The sequence below is a fragment of the Lagopus muta genome, chromosome 10 (genome assembly GCF_023343835.1).
Source record: "Lagopus muta isolate bLagMut1 chromosome 10, bLagMut1 primary, whole genome shotgun sequence".
Taxonomy (NCBI): domain Eukaryota; kingdom Metazoa; phylum Chordata; class Aves; order Galliformes; family Phasianidae; genus Lagopus; species Lagopus muta.
This window is the reverse complement of record NC_064442.1, coordinates 13376099-13401116: the sequence shown is the minus strand read 5'-3', so window position 1 is coordinate 13401116 and position 25018 is coordinate 13376099. Positions and strand designations below refer to the sequence as shown.

Sequence of the window (25018 nt, the reverse complement as noted above, 5' to 3'; positions counted from 1 at the left end):
AACTTGCCAGTAAGTCTAAGAGAGGGAGTTAAAAATATAGTTTGAACTTTGTGGCTTTCAAATGTGAAAATTTCCAATGGAATCTGTTGTATCATTAGACAACTGCATCAAATTATTAATCCGTGTAATGACTTGGAGAAGGAAATCGTATCTCAAAGTTTGGCACCTTACAACACTCTTGCTAAAAATGTCGTGCTAGTGACTGAGAGACATGATCAAAGGCAGAGTTTCATAGGCAAGCCTGCAAAAATTGCAAAACAAAACTGCTGAATATTTTTCAGCCCTCACTGCAACTGAGTTTGGAAGATTTTTTGGCAAATTACCTCTTAGCCAGGTGAGTTGGTGGCCAACTTGTAGAATCATGGAATGGCTTGGGTTGGAAGGGACCCTAAGATTAAACTTCCCTGCTGTGGGCAAGGCTGCCACCCACCAGCACATCCAGGGATGAGGCAGCCACAGCTTCTCTGGGCCGCCTGATCAGCACCTCACTACACTCTGAGTAAAAAATGTCCTCCTAATATCTAAACTGAATTTACCCTCTTTTAGTTTAAAGCCTTTTCCCCTTGTCCTGCCACTAACAAGCTATGGGAAAAGTTGGTCTCCCTCATTCTCTTGTTCTCTGTAGATCTTAGTTCAACGTGAATCCTTCAGAGAGGCAGTACGATGTGGTCACGTTGGTCCGTATGCTAACATAAATTACCTTCATGCAGAACAGCATAAAAAAGACATGAAATTTCATGACTTCTTGGTACCCTGGAGGAAGCTCATCCTTTCCTTAATCTGTGTTAATGATGTGTCTATGCATCAGTAAGAGATACAGTAAGACTGTTTTTGTAAATACCACTTAATTGTAGTATAGTAAAGTTTCATCATAATTGTTTTGATTTTAGTTTTGGCATATGAACCAAAACAACTATGACTTGCTTTGTTTGGTTGGTTGGTTTGCTGAGAAGTAAAACCAGAAAACTGATTCTGAGCTTAACAAAATCAACCATTTCTATCTTCTTGAATTTAAAAAATAAAAGGGAACATATTCGTTCTCCAACTTAAAAAAAATATATATATAATAATAATAATAATAATAATAAGCCTGTAAGGCAGTTGTGGCAAAGAGCAGGGAAACCAGATCACAAAGAAGCTAGCAATGGTTCCATGTTCAGAATTCAGCTCCTGATTCCAGGCTGATGCCACATGCAGAACAGTGCATACAGTCTTGCGCTCCTCCCTTGAAAATGATGGAGAAGGATGCACCACCCACATCTACACAACTATTAAACTGCATACATTATTTATGGGGTAACAAATATGCTGTCCTCCCAGTTTCCTCATCTAAAGTAAAGCACTTCTAAATGTGAATGTTTAAGTGCTACTTGTGCAATCCATAATTGCTAAATTGAAATTAGTACCTCAAGGGTTTCATCTGACCTAATCTGAATTCTATGAGCCCAAATACTGGGAAATCATTAGAACATTAATCTTTCCAGGAATACTTTGGGCTAACACATAATATGGATCTCAAATTGTTTCTATAATTAAATGCTGACAACAGCAACAAAAATAAATCTCCATCTGTTACCTAATGCAAACTTTGATAGTTTCAAGTGATATTTAGAAGTAGGTAGATGTAGGGGAAGAAAATACTTGCAATATTTTTTAGTCACACACTTCATGTTCATTTGACCTTTTATTTTCTGCAGCCCTTCTTTCCAGTACTGTTTTCTCTCCCTTTGTGGAAGTGCTTGTTTGCAAATATGTGCATGACTAAATTCTTGGCCAGAGTTTCTGCCAAAATAATCAGATGCCTGATTTGGAGCTTGCATTTCCTTGATATTAAAGGCAAAAAGAAGAAATGGTCTCAAACTGCCTGGATGAAATATATTCATACAATGCTATCAGAGAAGATGGCAAATGAATAAAGACAAATGTGAAACAAAGTAGATTAGGACAGGAAATGTAAGAACTAAAAGTGATGTGATATGGAGATCTATAAAACCATACACTGGATGGAAGAAATAGAGAAGGGATCAGTTAGTCTCTTCTAGTACAAGATGTGGGGGTCGTTTTGATAGCAAAAGTTGAAGTAGTTCTCCACAAGACATGTACTGAGGAATTCCCTGCCAGCTGTGATGTAGCACTTATGGAAGGTCAGTTGGAACATGGAAGTGTCTACGTAAGAGAAATCCACTGAGGATTACTAAATGGATTGACAATGCCATTTACTTAGAAGATCCTTGCGAAAGAATGGTGACTGTGACAGTATATAGGGACAGTGTTACGTGTATATGTAAACTTTTCCTGTTCAGGAAGCATCAGCTGTTGGCCACAGCAGCAAATGAATGAACTAGGTGTTCAAATGAATGAACTGAGCTGGTGTACTGTTTGATGTAGGATATGGTATTGTAGGATATGAAAGCATTTTCCTGTCCAGTTCCAGTAAAATCCAAGTCCTAAACCCAGAGAAAGTAGGCAGGAGGATTCAAACTGCACGTGTATCTCGCTTATAACTTTATGGTTCAGAACATTTTCTTCAGTTTTATTTCTGAGGAACCAAGAAAAAAATCTCTATTACCTATATGCATTTTCCTTGCTGCTATTTCTTGTGTACTGACGCTATCATGAGAGGAGTAAACTGAGTAGTGGCGGGGGAATAGGCAGCTTAGCAAAAGATTATACATTTTTAGAGTTTTATTTTTAGGGAGCTGTACTGGAAGTGAGAGTTCATTTTCTGCTTATGGCCTTGCTTTTTTTTGCTGTGTGATCCTGCAGTGAAATCACTTGTCTTGTGCCAACTTGCTATGTCAGAAATTCAGCATAATTTCTGGATCACAGCATTAGGTAGGACAAGGAGAAATGAAATGTGTGCAGCATAAATGTGGAACGATCAGAAAAAAATAATTAGGAACTTGAAATAATTAGAAAATAGAGGCAACAGAATCTTTAAAATATTAGCAAAGAAAGACATTATAGAGTGAAACTCACAGGGCTGTGAGTCCAGATCAGTTTAGTATATCCTAGCTCCATTCCCTGCAAGGTGGAAAGCAGAGCTAGCTGCAGAGCCAGGCTGGGAGGTGCAGGCAATGTATTCATATGCACAACCAGTCTTGTCTACACAGGAAAGTCGGTGAAATGTTATTTACTTCTGAATTTTTGGTATTAGCTACTCTCAGAAAGCACCCTCGTGAATATTTATGCTTGGCACCATTATGATACTCTGAATAAGAAAAACGTCTGTTCTGGAGTTTGCAGAAAGGCAGTGGGAAATAAAGAGGGCAGTGGTGCATGGACAACGATTGAGAGTTGCGATGGAAAGGAAAGAAAGAGCAGAATTTGGATGAGTTTTAGCCTTAGGACAGAAGTAACAATCAGAAGGAGATGACACATCAACACTGGCAGCACTGGTTAAGTGAGAGTCTGCCCGCAGCTTGACTGCAACTAAATCCCAGAGTAAGTGGGCTTTGTTCATTCCAGCAAATAGGTCTAAGCATCCAAAGCCCTCAGTCTAAGAATGGTGACCTGGCAGCTGATCCCGAGGCATTTTTGTACTTCCAAGATATCTGTATTTAAAAGAAATGATGGGAGAATTGTAAAGAGTTCTCAGGAGTTGTGTTTTGCTTTCATCATCCTCTCCTCCCTTACTTCTTTCCTATTCTCTTGCCTCTCAGATATGATGATCTTCTTTTTTTATATTGTGCCCTTTGATGTTTTTATACAGCATAGTTTTGCTTTACTTTTGCAGTTTTTGTCTGAACAAGAATCCTATTTTTGCAGCACATAGAAACTGTTGCTTTGAGAATCACTAGCTGTGTTCATCTAAACAGGAGTTTGATGCTTTCACTGGTATGGTATTTAAACACTTCTAAACATCATTTTTAGTGTATCCTGAATTTCTCCAAACACGTATTTTACAATGAAGGCATGCAGTTCTTCTGAAACTTCTGCAGTGCACGTGGTTTATAAAAGTATCTTCATGCAGTAATGTCTAGAAGTGAGACTCCTTATCAAAAATTGTCTGGAATTATTTTTATTTCAAAACAAATCCTTTATCCATGCATTGTGGAGGAATTTTAAGTAGATTTTGCCTGCTGAACTTTTGTTAGGGATTTTATTGTTGCTGTCATATAATATTTATTATGATTTTCTGTGTATAGATGATCTTATGATCATTGTTACCATGTGAGCTGTAGTTCACAATCTTCTGGAGTATTTCTGCTCAGCACTCTAGTACTACTTTCTTCTCTTTTATTAAGAGTGATCTCACAGTGGTGTACTGTGAAGATCTGTTAGCATACGTTTGGGCTCAGCAAGCATTACTAAAATCTATTTGTTTCCCAAAACAATTGGGAAAATGAACAAATATATAAACTACATCTGTTGTTTGAAAGCTTGCAATAGAAGAAGTTCCAGATCCAAAAAAGTGTCTCCCAACAATGTGCCCTAAGTAGATGCTGTGAGCAGAAGAATCTGAAAGCCAGGACAGACAGAAAGAGGGTTCTGCAGGGATGCTTATGTTACCATGATGCTTTTGGTGTATGAGCAGAGAGTTCAGGAATCCCAGTCAGACAAAGCTGCTTTTTCCCCTCTTAACAAGTTTCTGAGAATAAGTACACTTTGAACAGAAGTACCATTTTCCATATGACACTTTTCCTACTTTGAAGGGGTTTTATTTTATAAATGTTTTCCATCTTGGAAATGGAATGCAGGCTGTCTACATTCATCAGCTGCTCTTGTTCATTTTCTCCAGAATCCTTCAGTCTTCATGAACATACAAATATGAAAAGAAAAAATGTTTCCCTTGAGTTTCTTTGGTCTTTGCTTGTGATATTTCACTGGGGATAAGTTTACTGAACCAAATAAACTGAACCATGAAGGAGCTGCTGACATACTTCTCATGCTATTGGATTTGCTGCTGGATGGCTAACGAAACTGCCCTGTGTTCTGTCACCAGGAGCTGTGCTACAGGGCAGCACAGTGGAAGTGTACTGAAGCCAGGTTTGTTTTGCCTAAGCAAATTGGATCCAACAAACATGGAAAATATTAGTTTTTATTTTAAATTGTTAGATTTGTGGGCTTGGTAAGTTGGATTTATGAAATTTTTCCAAAAGTTCCTATTTTACTTACTGAAATCTCATCTTCCAGAAGTGGAAATTTAAGAATTTTGATTGTGGCATTTGCTGGGATGAAAATAGAAAAATCCTCTGTAACAGAAAAATCCTCTGTTAAAGGTGAGGATGGGATCATTAAACAATGGACATATTAAATCTGACAGCCCGGAAAGCACAAACAAAGAATTAAGAGTTCAGTTGCCAGATGGTGAAAAATAAGTTTTTCATAGTTGATCACGCAGCAGCAAGGCTAACAAGGAGCCTGCAGATTTCCTTTTGAAATCGGTGGGAGCTGGGAGCACTTGGTGCCTTTCATGGGTTGTGGCTGGTTTGGGGGCTTTCACCTCAGGAGCTCCCTGAGCCTGCCTAGTGCTCTATGAACTTTAGTCCCCTTACAGCTTTGCCTCCTGATGTAGCTTCTGAGCATTATTACTGTTCACAGGTTTTAGATGTCCGAGTTCTTTCGTGTCCAAGAAGTGATATGAACTGCACAGTACATGTATACATATACATATTAGTGAATTACAACTGCTTTGCTGGAAATCAGATGACAGTGAGCTGGCTAAGTATTGGATCTCAGCGTGTGGAAGCTACCCTGTAAGATTGACATAAGGAGTTATCTCATTGTGGGCTCATCCCTTCTACAACAAATGTTGAATTTGATCATGCTGAGTTTGGCTCCGTAGTAAGTAGAATGATTCACCAAGTTTGCATGTAGCCTGGGTATAGCTTAGAAGAGAAAGGACAGTAAATCACCAGATTGAATTAGCACACAGAGCCCTGAGTAAGTGCATCACATGAGATGACACTGCTTACAGCACTGCATGCTGACCACCTAAACATGGATGGTTTTATCCAAGGTACATCCCAGCTAATTATCTGCATGTACCTTGCACCCAGGTAGTTAGCAGTACTTGGGAAATAAGCAGTGGGGTATGCTTGTGGATAAGACATTAGCTGATGGTGAAGTTACTAATTTAATTTCCTTGTTTGTTGCAGAGAAGGTTAGTCTCTGTAACCTCTGCTTTGTGCTCTGCCTCTTCGGTGTTACAAACCAGTCACCTTTGGGAATAACTCAGATAACATGAAGATAAATATCATAATAATTCCTGTGTTTTCTAATGTGTATTAGAAAAAATCAGGTAGTGCTGATAGCTATAACTCAGTTTAACAGACAACAGCAGTAAAGAATAAATCTGCTGGTAAATGACATAGGCTTATGGAAGATAGCTTTCAAAAAACAAACAGCAAAAAAAAACCGAAACACTTTGTTGCTGACACTTTACTACAAGAGAAAGAAAGCTGCTGTTTGATGTCCAGATTCTACGATCTGCAGTGCTTCTAAGTGAGTCACCTACCCACCAAAGGGTAACACATTAGCTAGCTGGAAAAAGTCAGGACAACATCCGTAATTAAATCCCTGGTATCCTTGTACAGCTGTTTTGCAGTGGTTTAGGAATGTAGAAAGAAAAGAGATTTTTTCAATTTCAAGTATTGCAGTTAGTGTAAAACTGAAATTGATGTGCTTGTGGCGTGTTGCTTTTAAGTGTAAATGCTTAGATTGAGACTATCAAAGGGCTGGAGCACCTCTCCTATGAAGAAAGGCTGAGGGAGCCGGAGACTAACTGGATGGATTATCTCTGTTAGTGACTGGAGCTACTTAAAAAACAACAACAAAAGCAAGAAGATGTTACTCAGAGTGGGGACACTGAGAATTAGAAATTATTACTTGTAAAGGTACTAGTTTGGTGGATGTTTTTCAGCTGGTGAGGATCCCTGCTGAGATTTGCTGGGTAGGGACAGTATGCTGCTTTGGTGCCTGGATGTGCACCATCATACTTTGTAGGGAAATAACTCACTGCAGTTTTAGTGAGACACACGCAGTACTGGTTAAGGTGCCACTGCTGCCAAGGCATGGTGCTGGGAATTGTACAACCATGGAGGTTACAGCAGAGAACTCAGAGGTCCTACAGCCCCGTTCCTAAGCAGTGCTGCTGTGACTCTCGTGCTCATCTCATTCAGTTCACTCACCAATGTGAAAACTCATTTTTCACATCACCCTTGATTAGCTTGCAGACTTAGCAAGCTGAAATTACACATGCTGAAGTCAGATAAGTATAAGTCATCAGACAACGTAGGAAAGAAATGAGATCACAGAATCAATCGGATATTTACTCTCTGAAACTCTGCATTAGAAACTCCAAAGAGAAGCATGACAGAAATTTAAAACAGAAGTTGCCTAAAGACTTGTATAAAGCATTTATGTCTTCCAACAGCAATGATTATTTAAAAATTTACATTTCCATTTGTGCATGATTATTCTGTTAAAAATATCAACATAGCCAGCTCAAATCTCCTGTACTTATCTATTAGCATAAGAAAAAGTATCTTTCAAAGCACTTGGAAAGTTGATTTTATAACCCCTGTCTTCAGTTGACTGGCACAAAATACGTAGGCTCAAAACTTATGAATTCTTCACACAATTACAAGTCATGTTTGGCTTCATGGAAGTAGCTGAGAAAACCTAATGAAACAGCTGGAATCACATTCCTCTTTAATGCTTTAGAGGGGACATAGCAGAACAAAAACTTCTTATGAGCTCAATGTGGGGGAAATAACGGTTTGTTTTCAATCGAGAAATCGCAGTCTCTAATATTTAGTTGCCCAGAAGAGAGATCAGTGTGTCAGCTGCTCGGCCAGATAGCCGTTTTTACTACTTGGTAAGTAGCTGCCCTTGCTGAACATGGCTAATGTACAATAAGGACTAGAACAGTGTTACAGTGATGCATCTTTCCAACCATTCTGTGTGAACTATAGGTGTGCCAAAGGTGTAGGTGAAGTACTAAGGAGCACGGTGGGCAATATTGGTGGTAGGTGGACAGTTGGACTAGGTGGTCTGAAAAGTCTTTTCCAACCATCGTGATTTTATGATTCTGTTCTATGATTCTAAGATGTGTAATAAGAATTATCATACAATCAATCATAAGAATGGCTGTGTGAGTAAAATCCCAATGGCAACTCTATACACCCATGCCCAGTTAGCTGCATTCAGACATGCAAGAAAAAGGGAGGCTGAACCAGGGGCCTGATCCTGTAAAACTGTGGGTAGAAACAGGGGTACTCCAGAGGGTATGGCAACAACTGGACAAAGTTGCAGATCAGAGTATCATAAAATTCTCTGTAAATGCAAGGTCGTAAGGTCTGACAAGGAGAAACCATAAATGTGCAAACATGGAGATTATCCCTCTGTGCAGAATGGAATTTCTGCCTAAGAATTCAATTTTGCATTGCCCTCATAACTGCTATAGTCTCTCAAAAGATGCTTTTCCATATTGTGCATAGGTGGTGTTTATAGCACTAAGTCATGCTCCTGATTCGATTTGGCGTGTCTAGAATCTGTCATATTTTGTAGGGCAAAGAAAGAGGGACTGCTAGTCATATGTAGAATTAAAGACACAAAATGGGAGACATATCTTCTTATATCTTCTTATAAAACAGTACATCTTCCTTAAAAGTTCTCCTTTTCCAGAATGACTTTTTGCTATATTTAAATTCACTTTGCAGAAAAATCACAACCTTTCTGGTTGCTTGGTTTTTGTTTTTCTCTTGTAACAATAGACACAAAGCTATTTGGATGCAGAGTCTCCTTTATATGTAAAGATCTGAACAAGATTCAGAGCACGTAACTACTCTGGAGTACCAGTACTTAAGGAGCATATATGATAGGGGCACACATGCTCAACTGCATCCATCTATCTGTGCCAGCAAAGAGGTTACCACCTCCAGCTTTTTATTACCTCCCACCAGACAGAGATTACCATCCTTAAGTCCTGTTGTCAGTGCTTCACTGCCTATTTGTTGCAAGCAAAATAAGACAGACAGCCTCAAATCACGTGTTTTAACTGTTTATAATAACCTAATTTATTTTGCTTGAAGCAAACTAGGGGATGCTTACTTGAACTGATGGACTGTATGTGTTAGATAAAATGGTAGCTTTTGGGAAATGATGAATAGCTGGCAGAGGGCTATAGGCAGTTACCTTTGGCTTGAAAAAGGATGCTTGTTCACAGCATGAGACACACATGCAGTGAATCAGTAACTTCCAGAAGACCACTTCAGAGAATTTTTTTATTTTTTTGATTTTTGCAACGTATGTCAGACAAATTGGTTTGTATGTAACACTCTCAATCCTACTGTGAATATTAGAGTCTTTTCTCTGTAGTATGGAGATACGGAAATTATACAGCTACAAACAGAGCCTATGCATTATACTGTCATATTCTCAGCAAGCAACATATAAATTTCTGTAGCCAAAAATAATTTTGAATTTTTCCCTTTTGTTAAGCTACAGAAAGCTCTGTAATTATCTCAGTGTGCTCTTTTGTCTCTGTAAACCTTCATTTGTTTCATCTCTAGTATCCAACTTGGTAGCACAGTCAAAAGGTTACACAGATAAACATAATCATTTGCTTCTGTCATACCTGAAACACCAAGTAGATTAATTTACTCACTTTGCTATTTGTCCTTATATCTGAGTTCAGCTTAGAGTCCTCAGAGCTGAATTTTTATTATTAAAAAAAAGAAGTATAATAATCTATCACAGTTTACGTGGACAAGTCGCAGATGGTAATGTTATAATGCACATAGAACACATCATCTTGCTTTCTTTATCCAGTTCAGAACATAATTCCCTTTTTCCTTTGGTGTATCTCTATAGAGCTGTGCTAATATCCAGCAAACATTCAAGTTGGTTTCTTCATCATTTGAAAAAAAAAAAAGCTGAGTTTAATATTTGCTTTACAAAACACTATGGCCTTTGATTGTATTGAGCTGTTTTATATAGACTCAGCAAATCCATGTCCTCAAATATCCAACTGAAATCTTCCCTCTCCTGTTCTAAAGCAACTAAACAGACCAGTGTGTTTTGTCCGAAAGGCAGCTGTGCATGCTACTCCATGTAGGAAATCCATTCTGTCACTGATGTGAGTTCTAGACTCCAGTCTCCCCTCAATGACCTCACATATGGAGAACACATAAAAGTTTTAAAATCAGCTCTGCTTGCTTTTTCATTATAGTTGATTATGACAAGAGAAGTGATGTCAGTTTGAGGATTGTTTTTTAAGCTGGAATGATGTCAGTATTTCAATGTCAGCTGCACCTTGATATTGAAATAGACAAAATATGTTGATATGAGATCCCAGACAAACCAGAGAAGCTGCTCTGTCAGCATGGCCTTTGTCCATTGCAGAGCCAGCTTCAGCCAATTTTGTTCCTGTCTGCCTTTGGGCTTAAAATGGCATTTCTCTTCTGGTACAAAACAAACAAACAAACAAACTGAATACCACCAGCATCGTTATGTTACCCACAGCTAGTTTTTTTACAGCTAGTGGTGTAGCAGTGAATGCTGCTGAATGAATCCCACAGCATTATGACAGTGGGGCACCTCTGCTACTCACTATCTAGTTCTTCTCAGATTGTCTTTGGCGACTCTGTTGAAAAACACACAGAAAAATCAACAGGAATGCTCCAGCAACCCAAGTATTCTAATGGTGCAGCAGTCAGGCTGGGTTTATCAGAGGCCCATAAACTTAATAAAAATAGTATGGATTTGGGGATTTTTCAACTGCTACATAATTGTTAACTCTGGAAATCAGGAAAGACTGTTTTCTGCCCTTTACTGGCAGGAAATGACAAAAAAAAATGTTGATTAAGAGTGGTAAAACGCTCTTTAAAAAGCTGAAAAATGTTTTTAGCCATAATTTTTTTACTGTGTCTAGGCACTAGATCAATTTCTTCTTCACACAAAGTCTAGAAAAAAATAATTCATCGCAGAAATAGCTCTTACTAGACTGAAACTGTTGGGTAATAGATTTGAAGGAAACTAGGGAAATTTTATATTAAATGAACAGGTGAGCTTAGCCATAGTTCACAGCAGAAATGAAATGTAGCTTTTGGAGGTTGCTGCTGCGTTCCATTTCACTGAGCACCAACTTAGCAGTTTTTTGACTACGTGTTGCTGTGAAAGTTCCCAGCGATGGCTTTTACAAGGAAGAATTATTGAGTGGCATCTTTCTGCCATGTCTCTGCTTTCAGAAATTTAGAAATCTGAACCGTGTGATAACAGAGTATTCTGATAGCTACAGCTGTAACAAACTTCAATGGAAGCTGAGTGTTGTGTGTACTCAGAACCATACTGATTTTGATGGAAAAGCACGTGAAGAAAACAAGGAAGGTAAGCATGATTTAAACATTAGGGGAACATCATTATTTAAACAGACATCTAGAGAGTAATTTTTATTGTTGATGATGATATTTGGTAATGAGGGCTGGTACTTCCCAGCAAGAAGTTCAGGTAAATAAGAAATGATGAAATGATTTGACTTGGAATGTTTAAGAAATGTAAATTTTATAAGAAAATAGAGGTTAAGTAAAGTCTCTGCACAGTAAGTTCTGTTATTTTCCTATTTTTAGAAGGATTGTTAATTTTCTAGGAATATTAAGTAGGCATTTCTCAATAGGATTTGAGAAGTTACACTTATTTTACTTTGTACTAAAAGGCTGAATTCATTTCAGCTCCAAAATGCTGACAAGTTACCAAAGCAGCTATTTTTATTTACTCTGTAAAATCTTACAGTAAAAAAAAGGAAGAAAAAGATCATTTTTAACAGCAGGTGACAAAAGCGGATTTTGATAGCTGAATTATGTATAAAAGCAACTTCTACCAAGCTAATAGGGCCAAAGAAAAAAGACAATTGTGCACCCTTCCTGCACCCTTCCCATCACCCCACACTCAAATTTTAGTCTGGTGCTATCCTTGCTGATCTGTGCATTTTGGGTGTTCCTAGTTCAGCCTGGCAATGCAGACAACATGAGAATTTAAAATAAACTCAAACTGTATGAGGAGAACATATTGGCTGCTATCTATTAATCTGTTCTTCGCACTAAGTCTACAGTTATAGACTTTGCACTGCTGTGATTGCATTTAGTGATTAAATTAGCTTTTCGTGTTTGGTTATTTGGTGCTTTTCTATTTGTTGGTTGGTTTGATTGTTTGTTGTTGTTTTCCTCTCCAAAAAAGTGTGTACCTGTTAGTAGATACTCTACTCACATCTGTATTGAACACTGGTCAATCTTGCTTGCTTTTCAGGCTCCTGTAGCTATCAGCTGGAGGTGTATCACACCTCTTCCATGGGGCCTAGGTCAGCTGTTAGAAATGAAAGTAGTGAAGCTATTTCTCCTCTTTCTTCTTCATCCCATTTTACAGCGGCAACATGGATTTTGTTCAGATTTATTGGAGACAGCCTAAACTACATAACTGGCATTGCAAACAGGAAAAGTTGCTCTCTGCTCAGTCCATTTTGAATTAGGTCCATCAATTACTCCTCTACATTGAATTTAATAACTCCCATAATTTTCTCCATGGATTCGCATTGAATGATATTTTTTAAAAAGGAGAAAACATTCTCTTCTACCTGAACCTGACCAACATATCAGCAAAGCCTTCCATTAACTGAAGTTTCCTTTATTTTTTGGTACTTCTTTGCTAACCTTTCAGGTAATTAAATGTAATTATGCTGTTATGTAATTATAGTGTTTATACTATAAGTATTTTGAATTCTAACTTTATACTGCAGATTTTCTGTCCTTTTCAATAAGTGTTGCTTCCGTGATGTTGTGTCTAATCTGAGCTGGTGCTCTGTGTTAATAGTCCTCCTTTGGGACACGTTCACTGAAATATAGTAAGGATTATTACTTAAAATGAATGTTAATTTTGTACAAAGTGTACTGCCTTCACAACATTATTGCTTCTTTTATTCATGGCTTTGCAATTTACTTAGTCCTGGACAAGAGCTTTTGGGCTGCAGGAGTGGAGGATTACTTTGGGGTTTTTTTGTTAATTAACCAATTATTACCACTCTATCACACGTATAGGTTTCTATATATTGGGAGAGGTTCTGTCCCACCTTAGCTCAACAGATTGTTTTTCCAGATAATTAAAGATTGGCTGATGTAAGAGCTTTGCAAGGAGTGACACAATCTCTGGCACGATGGCTTATTTTGTAAAACCATCCTAGGAAACATTCACCCACTTTTGCCAGCTGCACTTTCCCTGTCTGCCACACCGAACTGAACTAAAATAACTGAGGTTATTGTGTGTGTGTGTGTGTGTATATCCCAGTATTTCAGGCTTTGAACTTTGGAACATGCTGGGAGCATCCCAGAAATAAGGCAAGAGATATCATAGGGGCTGCATTTCTCATAGTCCTTCAGCATTTTTGCAATTTTAGCTAGAACCAAAATGAAAACAAAAACAAACAAACAAACAAAAAGCACAACTTTCCATTATTCCTAAGCTTTGTCATTCTGGTTATTTTATATCTGTCAGTTTCTTTTGTCATCTGTAGGATGGTCACCGGTGGAATTGATACACCAGTTTGTTTCACATTTGCTGTAGAATTCCTGTGTCTCCAGTACAGCCCTCCCAGCTCAGCATTTCCTGATGCATTTCAGATATTGAAAAGTTATTTACCTGAGTTATGTGCCTGGAATATTTGTGGAAGAAGATATATACTGTTTAAATATTTTCTTCCAAATTCTTGATATAATTAAAATATCCTTTTATATAGCATGAGAAATGGAGAATGACACAAAGGGGAAAGAAGTTAATCTTGTGTATGGTAACTGTTGAGTCACAGCCTGAACCACTGAGTGAGCACCTGTGGAAAGGACCTGGTCAGCCCTGGGAGCACAGGTGAAGACAGTTCAGCTGTGTGACCGGGAGGGGTGGAGCCTGGCTGCACCTCTCTTAGACCTCATTGAAGGGCTGACTGTTATGGGAAGGTTCTCTGGTTGGAGATCTCTCCCTCATGGAGTTTTTTCTGCGAGCCTAGATCTTTGGAGATGGGTGAGCACCTTCACTTTTGCTTTGAAATACCATCCTATGGCATCCGTGCTGGTCCCTTTGCTGTTACATACTCCTGTATTGCCCTTCCACCGCGTTAATCTTTCTGATTGTAACAGTCTTGTATTAGGCAGAAGTTCGCAGCTGAAGTCAGTCAAGCTGTTTTTCTGCTATCCTGAAATCCAGGTTGAAATGGTTTAGTCTATTGTTTGTTCCTAAAACTTTAAAGAGATATTGCTTTCTGCTGTAAATTCTCAGGCCAGTCTGTATTGGAGCTGGAATGAATGCAGAATGGGAAATGACACATACATACATATGTATATATTTACAGGTTTCTCATTCTTTTTTTTCAGTGACTTGCAAAGAAAACATGAAAACTAGTTCATAACCTTGCTACAATGAGTTCTGTTTGGACCATGTATTCCTCTGGACAGGAAGCATGCTGAGTATCTGCAGCACAACAGCATCCCAAAGGGCAGAGGCTGCCTAGGGCTATATGTGGGGGAGTGATGCATCATGAGCTGCTCCAAAATAGCTTCTGTAATTCTGTTCCCTGATTCCTCCAATCAAGTAACTGTTATGTTCTACTGAACGTAGAATGATAGTATAACACATAAAGAAGTTCCCTGTAGCATTTCATTCTAGAATAGAGAAATGTTCAGCGCTGTTGTTAAGCACTGAAGTATTCTAAATCTCCCAGGCAACAGAGTGCAGTTGAGTGAGTTTTCCTATCTTGTCCTTGGCTCTGCAAGGTGTGAAGACGTCAGCAAAGTGAGGGTTTGGCCAGCATGCAGGGAACATGCTGGGACAACCCACCATATGCGGAATGTGCAATGTAGGTATTCTCGTCATGGTACTCACATCCATTTCACCAGCAGTCCTCGGCCCTCTCACCTCTCCTGCCTAAGCTCAGCGGTGTTGTGCTTTGCTCTGTGCCACTTTGAAAGATAACTCCACCCAGCGGCATAAATCGAATGCTGATCAAGCTTTGAAATACAAATAAGTTCTTTTATGAGTGTAAATACTGCTACTGCTGAGTTGGTTTTGGTCCAGACATGCCTCAGGCTTGTTCACTGGGTATTATGCATCCAGGCAAAATGCTGTAGTGGTTATCCATGTGATACTGTTGTGCATGTGATATGGGGAGAGGGCATCTAAGGAAGATGCTGCTGATTCATAGGATAAAAGAAGTCTTCTGAGAGGACTCAATAGTTGATCTGTTTGCCAGTGTGAATGTGAAGCTAAGTTTCAGCAGGACTGAAAGAAAGGCAGAGTATTCTGTGGGGAAAGAAATACTGGCCTTTGAAGTCCGGAGACACAGGAAAACTTATGGCACCTCTGATAAAATTTTGCTCAGCAAAATAAAGGGTTCATTACAAGAACCCTGAATTGTCTTTTCCTGATCCTGATTTACTCGAGCTGTAAATGCTACAGACTGTTTGATGTGAGTCACAGGACCTGTTTGCTGAGGGCAGTAACCTCTGGGTGCTTTGGAGAAAGTAAGGACAGGAGCCACAGAAATCAGAATTGCAGTCTGAGCAGATGGGAGCTGGAACAAGAGAATAAACATCTCTTTAAATGAAATCTTACACAGGCTGCCTAAAAGTTGCCTTGGATATGCCTTTCTCTAAAAGCTGTCTTGCAGCAGATTAATTAATGCAGACAAACTTCTATGTATCTTTCTTCAGTTTCTTTATCAGTTTCTTTATAACAGCTTCTGACGTTCCAGGCAGCCAAAGATTATGACAGAACAAAATAATTCTCTGTATTTAATGATCATGTTTTTAATTTGAATCTGTCAGGAGATTGGTTGAGTAGAGTCTGCAAAACTGTCAGGCAAAAGAATCTTCTAAAAATAAAATGTTGCTCTCAAGATACTCAGTGAGTGTAAGGTGAAGGAGTTCCAATCTATAAATAGGGTTAGGAAGAATTGAACTTGAACTGACAGACTTTTTTGGGACATGGCCACGTTTCAAAGGTATTTTAAATGAGCCTAAATCCTGACTGTGAAGATTAGATTTCTTTCTTCCTACAGTTCCAGGTACTCTCCAAAGCTCCTGCAATGAAAGGGAATGACACTGGAAAGCATGTGTGGTGGCAGGTAGGCATAGGGTGTCTGCCAGCAGGAATCTACTGGTTTCTGTGACCCTACATTCATGTACAGCTGTTGTCTTCACATTTCTATTTTTTTTATCAGTGTCAAACACAAGCCTTCCAAGAAGGAAAAATGCATGAACTGCCTGGGGGTGAGTCACAGAGCTGCAGCAGCTGGGTGCATGGCTCAGGGTGGGAAGGTTTGCAGTTCAAGCTGCAATTAGGGTGTGCCTTGCAGGGAGATTGCAGGAGCAAGGAGTAGCTGGCAAGGAGAGATATGAGTTGGAGTCAATGAAAAACCACTCCATTTTGAGTGTTGTGTTTCTAAGGTAATGGGGGAACTTTCTTAAGCAAAGAAGTAGAAATTGTTCTATGTAAACGTTTTCTAGACACACCATCAAGAGGGGAAAACTTGCATTTTTAGTATTGTTACCAGAACAAAATATTTTTCTGACTATAAGATTCTCTCACCAGCTTCATTCAGTTTCACAGTGCTAAAATAAAAATTATTTTATTATTATATTATATTTGGATTATCTTGTAGACTCAAAATAGATTTTAACACATTTGCTTTCTCCTCTCTTTCAAATAAATCCTCCTAATATTCTATCTTAAAAGTAGAAGTGCTTCTAACTAATGAACATTACTGTCAGGCTTCTTTGTTACAGTGCTTTGTTAGAGATGTGCCTAACATACAACAGTGGCTTACTGGGCTTTCATCAGTTCTTAACCTGTTTCAAATTAGAATCAGCATTATCTTTGGAGCTCTGTGAGTCAGCTCAGATCTCTGTAATTCTTGGTGGGAGTGGGGACTGTTCACAAGAGGGAGGAACTCAGTTTTTATACAGACTTGTCTTCAAATTCCTATATAAATCACTAATATAAAAGAATAGTGTTGTAGCTGAGATGGAGGTATGAATTATTTGTCTGAAAGTAGCCTGTCAGAAAATATAAATTTATAGCACCACTATCATTAGTAAGGTCAGATGTCATCTTTTTTCTTGTTAAGTTTCTGTTTAGGCATTTATAATTATTTTGCTTTGGAACAATTTCATCAATTATATTCCTGCTTCTATAGACCATTTGGTACATAGATCAGCTATAATTTTATCAAAAAGTCTATTCTATGTTTCTAAAGAGGAGCTACTTCTCTCATTCTTTCAAAGATATTAGCAAATTCTGCACCATATTGAGTGCCTTTTGGCTGCAGGTGAAGAATTCAACAGCTTGTGGGAGTGCTAATTTGAGCTAATAATAACTTCAGTGACCTGCCTTGGCTTTAAAATGCCTAACAGAATTTACCCTGTCCTTGAAGGGTAGAGATTTTGTTTCAGTGCACATGTCTGATTAGGGATGCTTATGCCTTCACGGTTCTGTGTTTAGTGTTTGTATACAATTAGCTAAGTGGGTGATGCTGAGGAAGCAAGAAAAAGACAGACATCTCACAAAAATGCTACCCCAATTTCCAATTTCATTATTAGAGGGATTTGTACTTCTAGCTAAATAGCCTTGTTAAAGCAAGAAATAATATTAGGAAAGCAATTAGAATAGGATTTGAATTATTCATAGTTAAACATTTTCTATCTGGTTTTGGGCTTTTTTTCGTGGTTAATTTGCTGAAATATGTACTGAGTCTGAAGGAAATCAAAGCTTTAATTTGAACAAGTTCCCAAAAAGCTCTGAGGTGTGAGATTTTTATTTTATCTGGCTAATAGTTTGTGAGAGGTGCAGAAAATAAATGCATTTTCAAGGAGATTGCCTTAGATATTTCCTGTGTAAATAACACTAGACAGAAAATAAATATACAGTTATTTTACATTAAATTCACGTGAGTTGTTATTAGGTTTATTTTCTGATTTTTTTCTTCTGGTGAAGTAAACCTTAAAAGGGGGACTCCTTGATTAGAGTCTTTAGTTCCTCATTAGTCATTTGGTTTCAGTGCTACCGGAGCAACTCTAAGCAGATCCATCCCCATCCTGGTGCCTGCTACTCACTCTTAGCCTCCCGTGGATCCCCATCATTGTCCCATTACATCTTTTTGCTCAGTTACACAGTGAACAAAATGAGGAAACCAATCCAGCTACAAAAGAAGATGACCAGGAAAAAAAAATAGTACTATTTTTCAAACAGGATCCGTTTCCAAGCTGTTTTGCGACAAGCAAAGTGACTTATGAATTAATTGCCACCAGAGAATGAAGCAAGGGTTGTTTAAGTGGTTAATGTCACTAAATGTATCATTAATTACAACCTTTCCCTTTTACCTCAAAAGATTTTGAAGACTTACCTGTCATCTCAGAAGACAGATTAAATTTAAAAATAAAAAAGCCAAAACCAACACAATCAGGTGTCGGAGGCCTTGGGTTTCTTTAGAGGTGGATGGACATGGAATGCCAGCCCTGCTCCTCTATTAAAATAAGTATTTGATTAGGTTGTTGCATTTGTTAGCTTCTTAACCTGCCATAACTTGTGCTCTTAGATGCATTTTGGCTTTTATTGTTAAAGGGCATTCCAAAAATCAATGAAAGAATATTTGTTTGACTGCCTAAGCTGGTCGATCTAACTTGCTCAGGTGCACAGTTCTGGACTGAGTGAGCAGCTACCTGCACAGTTTGAGAAAAGATATTGGTTTACTGCATTTTCCATTTCCCTGCACCATCCATGAGTGTAAGACGTACAATCAGCTTTTCAAAATGTGATTTTTTTATTTTTTCTAGAATGACAGAATGGTTTGGGTTGGAAGGTATTTAAAATCACCTAGTTCCAACCCCCTGCTATTGGCAGGAACACCTCCCTCTAGCCCAGGTTGCTCACATTCCCACCCAGCCTGGCCTTTAATGCTTCCAGGGAGGGGGCATCCATAACCTCACTGGGCAACTTGTTCCAGTATCTCATTGGAAGAGGCTACTGAGTGCAAACGTGGTAATTTTTTTTCTTTGCTTGAATCAAAAGCATCAGTTTTACGTAGAAAGAATTGTCATTCACATTTGGCCTGTTGCCAAAGCAGGAAAATTTATCACCCGTTCTTGGCATGTGCGGATAGATGTCCCCTTCTGTCTCTTTCATGAGTTATTACATATGCTGCCAGGAAATCTTAATCATGCTTCTTGGAAGCAGCTGCTGGTCTGTCCACCTGCTGCCAAGCTATCCTATTGTATGAGTATGACTTAGCTTCAGTGAAAAGTCTCCTAACTCTAGCTAACATATAGGAAAAAGGTCACTGTGCTAAGGCCACCCCAGGGACCATACGGTCTTATGAACTACATCATCAGGATTGTAGCACTGCTCTAATGCAACCCTGTTGCTAACACCAAACCTCCACACATATTAGGCATAACTGTGTTTTCAAAATGAAGTTGTGTAATGTGGGCTGTATAACAAAATAAGAAAAAAAAAGTATTTTCTTTAAGAATGAAAGAACCTGACCAAGTTGAGTTTGAACTTGTAGTTGCAAGACATGCTAGCCAAGGAGTTTAAATCAGAGAAAGAGATCACTGTGCCATTCTGTCTGAGGTAAGGAATAGAGTTTGCTTTCAGTCTGTGCTGGCAAATTATAACTCTCAAACTAGAAGACTGGATCACTTGTATCCTCTGAGTTTGTTGGCTTTAGTCTCCGTTCTGCTGTCAGCTAGTATCAGATAACACAGTATCCAAATCACATAGAATGAGTGGAAAGTTAGGGCACAGGTCATTATTACAGTGAATACACTTCAGGGAAAATTATTTAATCTTTAGTATTTATTGTGAACTCTTAAGAACTCTAAGCTGGTGGAAGTGATATTCACCTTCAGTGTTAAAGGTCATCATATCATCTTAGCAGACTTTTGATTTCTTTCTGCAATTCAAACAGCTTTTAAATATCCTGTAAGGATCTTATATTGCTAGTATTTTTTCAGCTTCATGTAGGAACAATTATCTTGGTACTTGTTCAGAATACTCCATGTACAGTGCATTTTGCTAAGGAGTTCTACACAGACTTTGGAGAATTTGATGTTCCAAACAAATCTCTTATGTCTCTAGCTATAATATGATTGGAGAATAACAAAAAAATAACAATTTAAGTTCCAGCATAATCTATTTCCATGGTGTATTTTATAATCCTAAAGGTGTTACACTCACTTTTGGGCACAAAAATCCAGCTAAACAGCCAGCTGTGACTCCCTCACATCAAAAGCATGGACTTTGTATGCATTTCTGTCAGCTATTGAGTTCCTCTGATCTGCACAATGCGGTGGCATATTAAAATATGTTCCCATGTAGCATAATGCAATGGAAAGCACAACAAGGACAGGAGAGCAACAAGATCCCAGGCCACAGGAAGTGAGGATTTGCTCAAACACAACAGCAGTGGGCACATAAATAGAAGAATGTGCTTATCTTCAGAAGGCCCTAGGCATGCAGGAATCCCCATAGAGGTGCCCCTGCCACCACTGCCAACCCTTAAATTAGGTCTGGGGAGGGGCTAATCCTGGCTTCACTCCTTCCAGTCACTCAGTGTGTTGCATTGCACACTCCTGAACTCCCCTGGGTTGGCCTTGCCTTCCCACCAGGTTCTCAATCACTGGTTCAAGCCACGACTTAGCATTTCCACCACACCTAGCAATGGAATTTTATTTTTCTTGGAGAAGAATCAAAGTAAATGAGAGCTTATGTTAAAATACTTTTTCCATATTATTTCCATTCCATTTCTAAAATAAAAAATTAGCTTCAGGAATGTTTTTTTTTTTTTTTTTTTTTTTTTTTGAGGTGCTTATTTCTAGTCTTTTTGTGGGATGCTGTATTTAGATAATGAACATTTACAAAAAAAAAAACAAAAAAAAAAAAGCAACATTTTTTTCCAACTATGTAAATATACAAGAGAACACTGGCATTTCAGAAGCACTCTGTGGCTTTTTAATAGCTTCTATGTGTGTTTTAAATATGTAATGCAGTCCATCTTATTCTACGGAACTGTAAATTAAGAACCTGTAATATAGACATAAACATAAATTATTTAATTTGAAGAAAAAGTTCTGCATATACCTAGCTATAGTAAATGTAATTTATTTTACCATGCAGATGAATAGACCACTACAGAAAAGAATTGAAGCAGAGTTTATTTGCTGAGTGCATATAACTGAGTGCAAACAACTGAGGGGGGCGTACAGACTGATTACTCTTTTAGTGGATGGTTCTCTTATAGGCAATTGTTTATGCTAAAATTACATGCCAGTCACAACTTTCAGAAGGCCTTGTGTGTCCATAATGTCTGTTTATTGCTGTAGTTTCTGCTAAGGCAGGAACAAGCAAGCTTCAGAATATTTAGGTGCAACATGTACCATGCTTACTGGAAGCTGTCTTTACTTAAAAGGCCTCTCACAGAATCCACACTGCCCTTCCTTAGTGAAGTTTAATGCTTTGCTACTGTTCTGTTGTGGCTCACATATCTACTTCACTGAGATTGGTGCTAGGTGGAACTGCTTTGATCATAGAACTATCTGAGCTATACAGACAGATCATCTGCAGCAATGGGGCAGAGCTCTGTGAGATCATCTATACCAGCTCCTGCACAAAGCCAGTGTAGCTGTTGGACTGGGGAAGGGACAAAAGATGGCTTTAATGTAAACATATTGCTGGAATTAGTTGTACTGATTTAAGACTTAAAGGAGATGAAAGTCTCACTTCAACATCATGGAATTACCAGGGCCTTTAAACTTCTGACTATCAGCAGCAGAGCTACTTAGGCTCTATAAGAACGTATTCCAGACATTTTCTTCCCAAAATTTTCCCAACGTAGCTGAGCTGCTTCTTAAGTCACAGACTTTGTTTCAACACGCTATCGTTTAGGTGACTCTACTAGTGCTAAGATGATGTGCGAGCAGTCTTTGCAGCCCACAAGCAAGAGTTGAAGCTACAGCAGCAGTGAGCAAACAAGCACACTGAGATGGCAGTACTAGGTCATGAGGGGAAAGGGAGACAGAGAGAGTGAAGTGGCTGACCTTGCTGTAAGAGTGCCACAGACTGTGAGGTAGTAGAGTGCGAGCTGGCATGAGATGAGAGCTGTGATTAATGCTCTGATGGTTGGTTCTCCTAAACATACAGAACCTGATGAAGATTTCTGACTATCTTGCTAAGATTTAGCAGCTTACACAGAGGTGTGCAGGCCTTGCTGCCATGGGGAGCCAAGTTATGACATTGTTTGAAATGTATAGTTCTCACTGTGTTTTAGATCAAGATTTCATATCAAGATGAAACCCCAAGTGAAGTTTAGTGTGCAGAATCTAAGAAAAGCGGTCTGTGCCAATTACATACAGGCATTTTTATAGCTAATTGCTTTTATGACTGTTAACAGGAATTAACATAAATGCGAAATGCAGTTACTAAAATAAGTGACGCTTCTGTAAATGAGCTAATCTTGTTTTACTTCCAGCTGAGGAAAAAGTTACATTTAACCCCTCCAGTATTAGAAATGAAGTCAGATAAGGAGGAAAACCAACAGTTGCAACATACAGCTTAGCAATGAGGGCAGCAATGAAACTGTCTTTGTCAGGCACAACAGAGAGGTTTAAGAAACAGTTGTGATGCATTGTCCTAGTGCAGCAATCTCGTGGGTACTGACTTAATGTGTACTATCACAGGCACAGAAAATGTAAAAAAAACAAACAAACAACAACAACAAAAAAAACAACAACAAAAGAACAAAAAAAAACCAACCATGTAAATGATAAAGATCCTATAAAGATCTTCCACAGTACTACAGTATTTCTCTCACCAAATAAACATAGCACAGATACCTCCCTTTCACTCAAGAATTGTTGCTCGCTTGAAGTGGAAGACAGTTCAGAAATTGAAAGCTTCAACACTGTCAGACAGCTAGAGATTTTTATTCACAGTAAGAGACTGAATGGAATGCTTCCACACCAAGAGGACTGCGACCAGCTCAGTGTATAGTTTCAAACTAATGCATTTTTAATATAGCCTTCAGCAGAAGTTTTGTTAAAGGTCAATCTACCTGAAGTCTATACTGGAATGTATAGATTTCAATTGAGAAAGTTTTGTTTTCATTACAAGCAACTATATTTTCCAATAATCAGAGACAGCTATATATGTATATATGTATTAAGGGAACACTCTCAAACAAACAAAAAAAGCATACGAACTTGTTGATTTCTGGGTATTCAATGCTATTACATTTCATAACAAACATTTCAAATAAAGTAGATCATTATGTTGGAAGGAATATTACCTTTTTTCTTTCCTCCATATGTATTTGTTGGGATGATAATCCAAGAAATCAACAAAATAGAGAGAAGTTGCAAACTTTTCATTTCTTCTTTGTCTGAATGAGAGCTGGGTAATTGACTGCTAAAATCTGCCAATAGATGAGAAAAAGGACAGAACTATTAATGCTTTGTGAGAATTCCATTGCCTATTAATCTTTAACCCTGAAATCTCCCGTGCAGTGGCCCACTTCTTCATTTTTTGGAAAAGAAAACAATTCGCCTATTTCCTGCCATTTCCTTTTTATTTTGTGCCACTTGTGGCAGCAGTAATTTGGAATTGGATCCTCTTACCTGCTCAACAGTACTCAGCTCTGAATGCAGTGGGCTCGAGGGTGTTTGTGCTCTGAAATACTGCTAAAGGCCATGGGTAGCTAACTCAAATTTGGTTGGTCAACAGCACAGCCTGAATACATTGCGAAATAACTGTGAGAGCTGAAGGTTAATCTAAATATTTCATTAATGTAGACAAATCTTGGTATGAGAAACATCTAAAACTCTAAATGTAATAAACTCTTATATGATAAAGTGATAAAGTTGCTCTTGAAAAATTGCTAAATATTTCCTTTCAAATTTAGTGGACAAACTTTTATCACAAAAAAATCATTAGTGAAGTACAATTATTAACATCTCTCTCCACTGGCAACTAGCTAATCATAATGAAATGTATGCAATAATTAGAGAAGTAATTTCAGAAAAGGGATTCTTACGAATACAATGTATTTTATACTGGAAATGGATGCAGAATTTTAATTAAGATGAGGTGTGTAAATGCTGTAGTGAACTGATGTGAACTGCAAGGTGTGACAAGACAAAAATGTCTCTCAAGTAGTTAGCATACGTTGCCATGGAGTGGATTCCAAAGAGCAGGGCAAAATGCTCCTCTGAGGGCCTGGTCATCGTCAGTCTGGAGCATCATCATTTTCCCACACTGATCATTGTTCCTGAGACTTACCCTAACTCATTTCAAACAACCTATTTGGCAATTATTATGTAGTTGTGGCAGCACAACTGGGTGGCTGAAAATCAACATGCATTTTCATTATCTGTTCCATTATCATCATATATGGGTTAATATTGCCAACTTCTACTGTTACCTGCATACCTGAGCTAGTATATAACCAGCCAGATAGGTTCCTACTGTACTTCGCTTATGTTCTTTTACAACATTGTGCAGTTCTCCTTTGAAAGAGGCCTCTGACACAGTAAATTTTCTTCTACGTTCTTGAATGATTTAAGTGAAAAATGTTGTCATCTAAATAGTCCTACAGAATCAAAACTTTTTTCAGAACTTTCTATCTTTCTAACAGATGACAATGTGTGCAGGTGGAACAAACTCCTTCAGATTTGAGTTTGAGAGGGAAAGGGAAGAGATGCTCTAGATGGCATTAAGGAACCTTCAGCAAGAATTCAGGCTGTGGTGGTGGATAGGAAATGCTGTGTTTCAGCAGAGTTAGCACTAGTGGAAATTGGCGGTATGGTTTAGCACAGACTTGCAGCAATCACTAATAATCAATGAAGTAGAGACTTTGTAAGGGAGATAGAATTTAAGTTTTTCTGCAGAAAGGAACTGCTCAGGAACAGTGTGGTAGATATGTTAGGTACCAAACAAACTGTTGGATGTTTATGAGATTGCGTGGACTGTAAGGATCCATCTTTGGGTT

At 38.4% G+C, this 25018-nt stretch overlaps 1 protein-coding gene across 3 annotated transcripts in view; it reads right to left on the bottom strand.

Moving 5' to 3' along the window:
• Window positions 1-25018, bottom strand: part of LIPC (lipase C, hepatic type) — a 160350-nt gene that overhangs the window by 18072 nt on the left and 117260 nt on the right. The window contains exons 1-2 of one of the 3 annotated variants that reach the window (XM_048955779.1): window positions 23650-23757; window positions 23321-23451 (exon numbers count right to left, since the gene is read on the bottom strand). In XM_048955779.1, the coding sequence (XP_048811736.1) occupies window positions 23321-23402 (82 nt within the window). In that variant the 5' untranslated portion in view covers window positions 23403-23451; window positions 23650-23757. Of the gene's footprint in view, window positions 1-23320; window positions 23452-23648; window positions 23758-25018 lie in introns of those variants that run through there. The other 2 variants (XM_048955778.1, XM_048955777.1) reach the window with 2 other exon arrangements.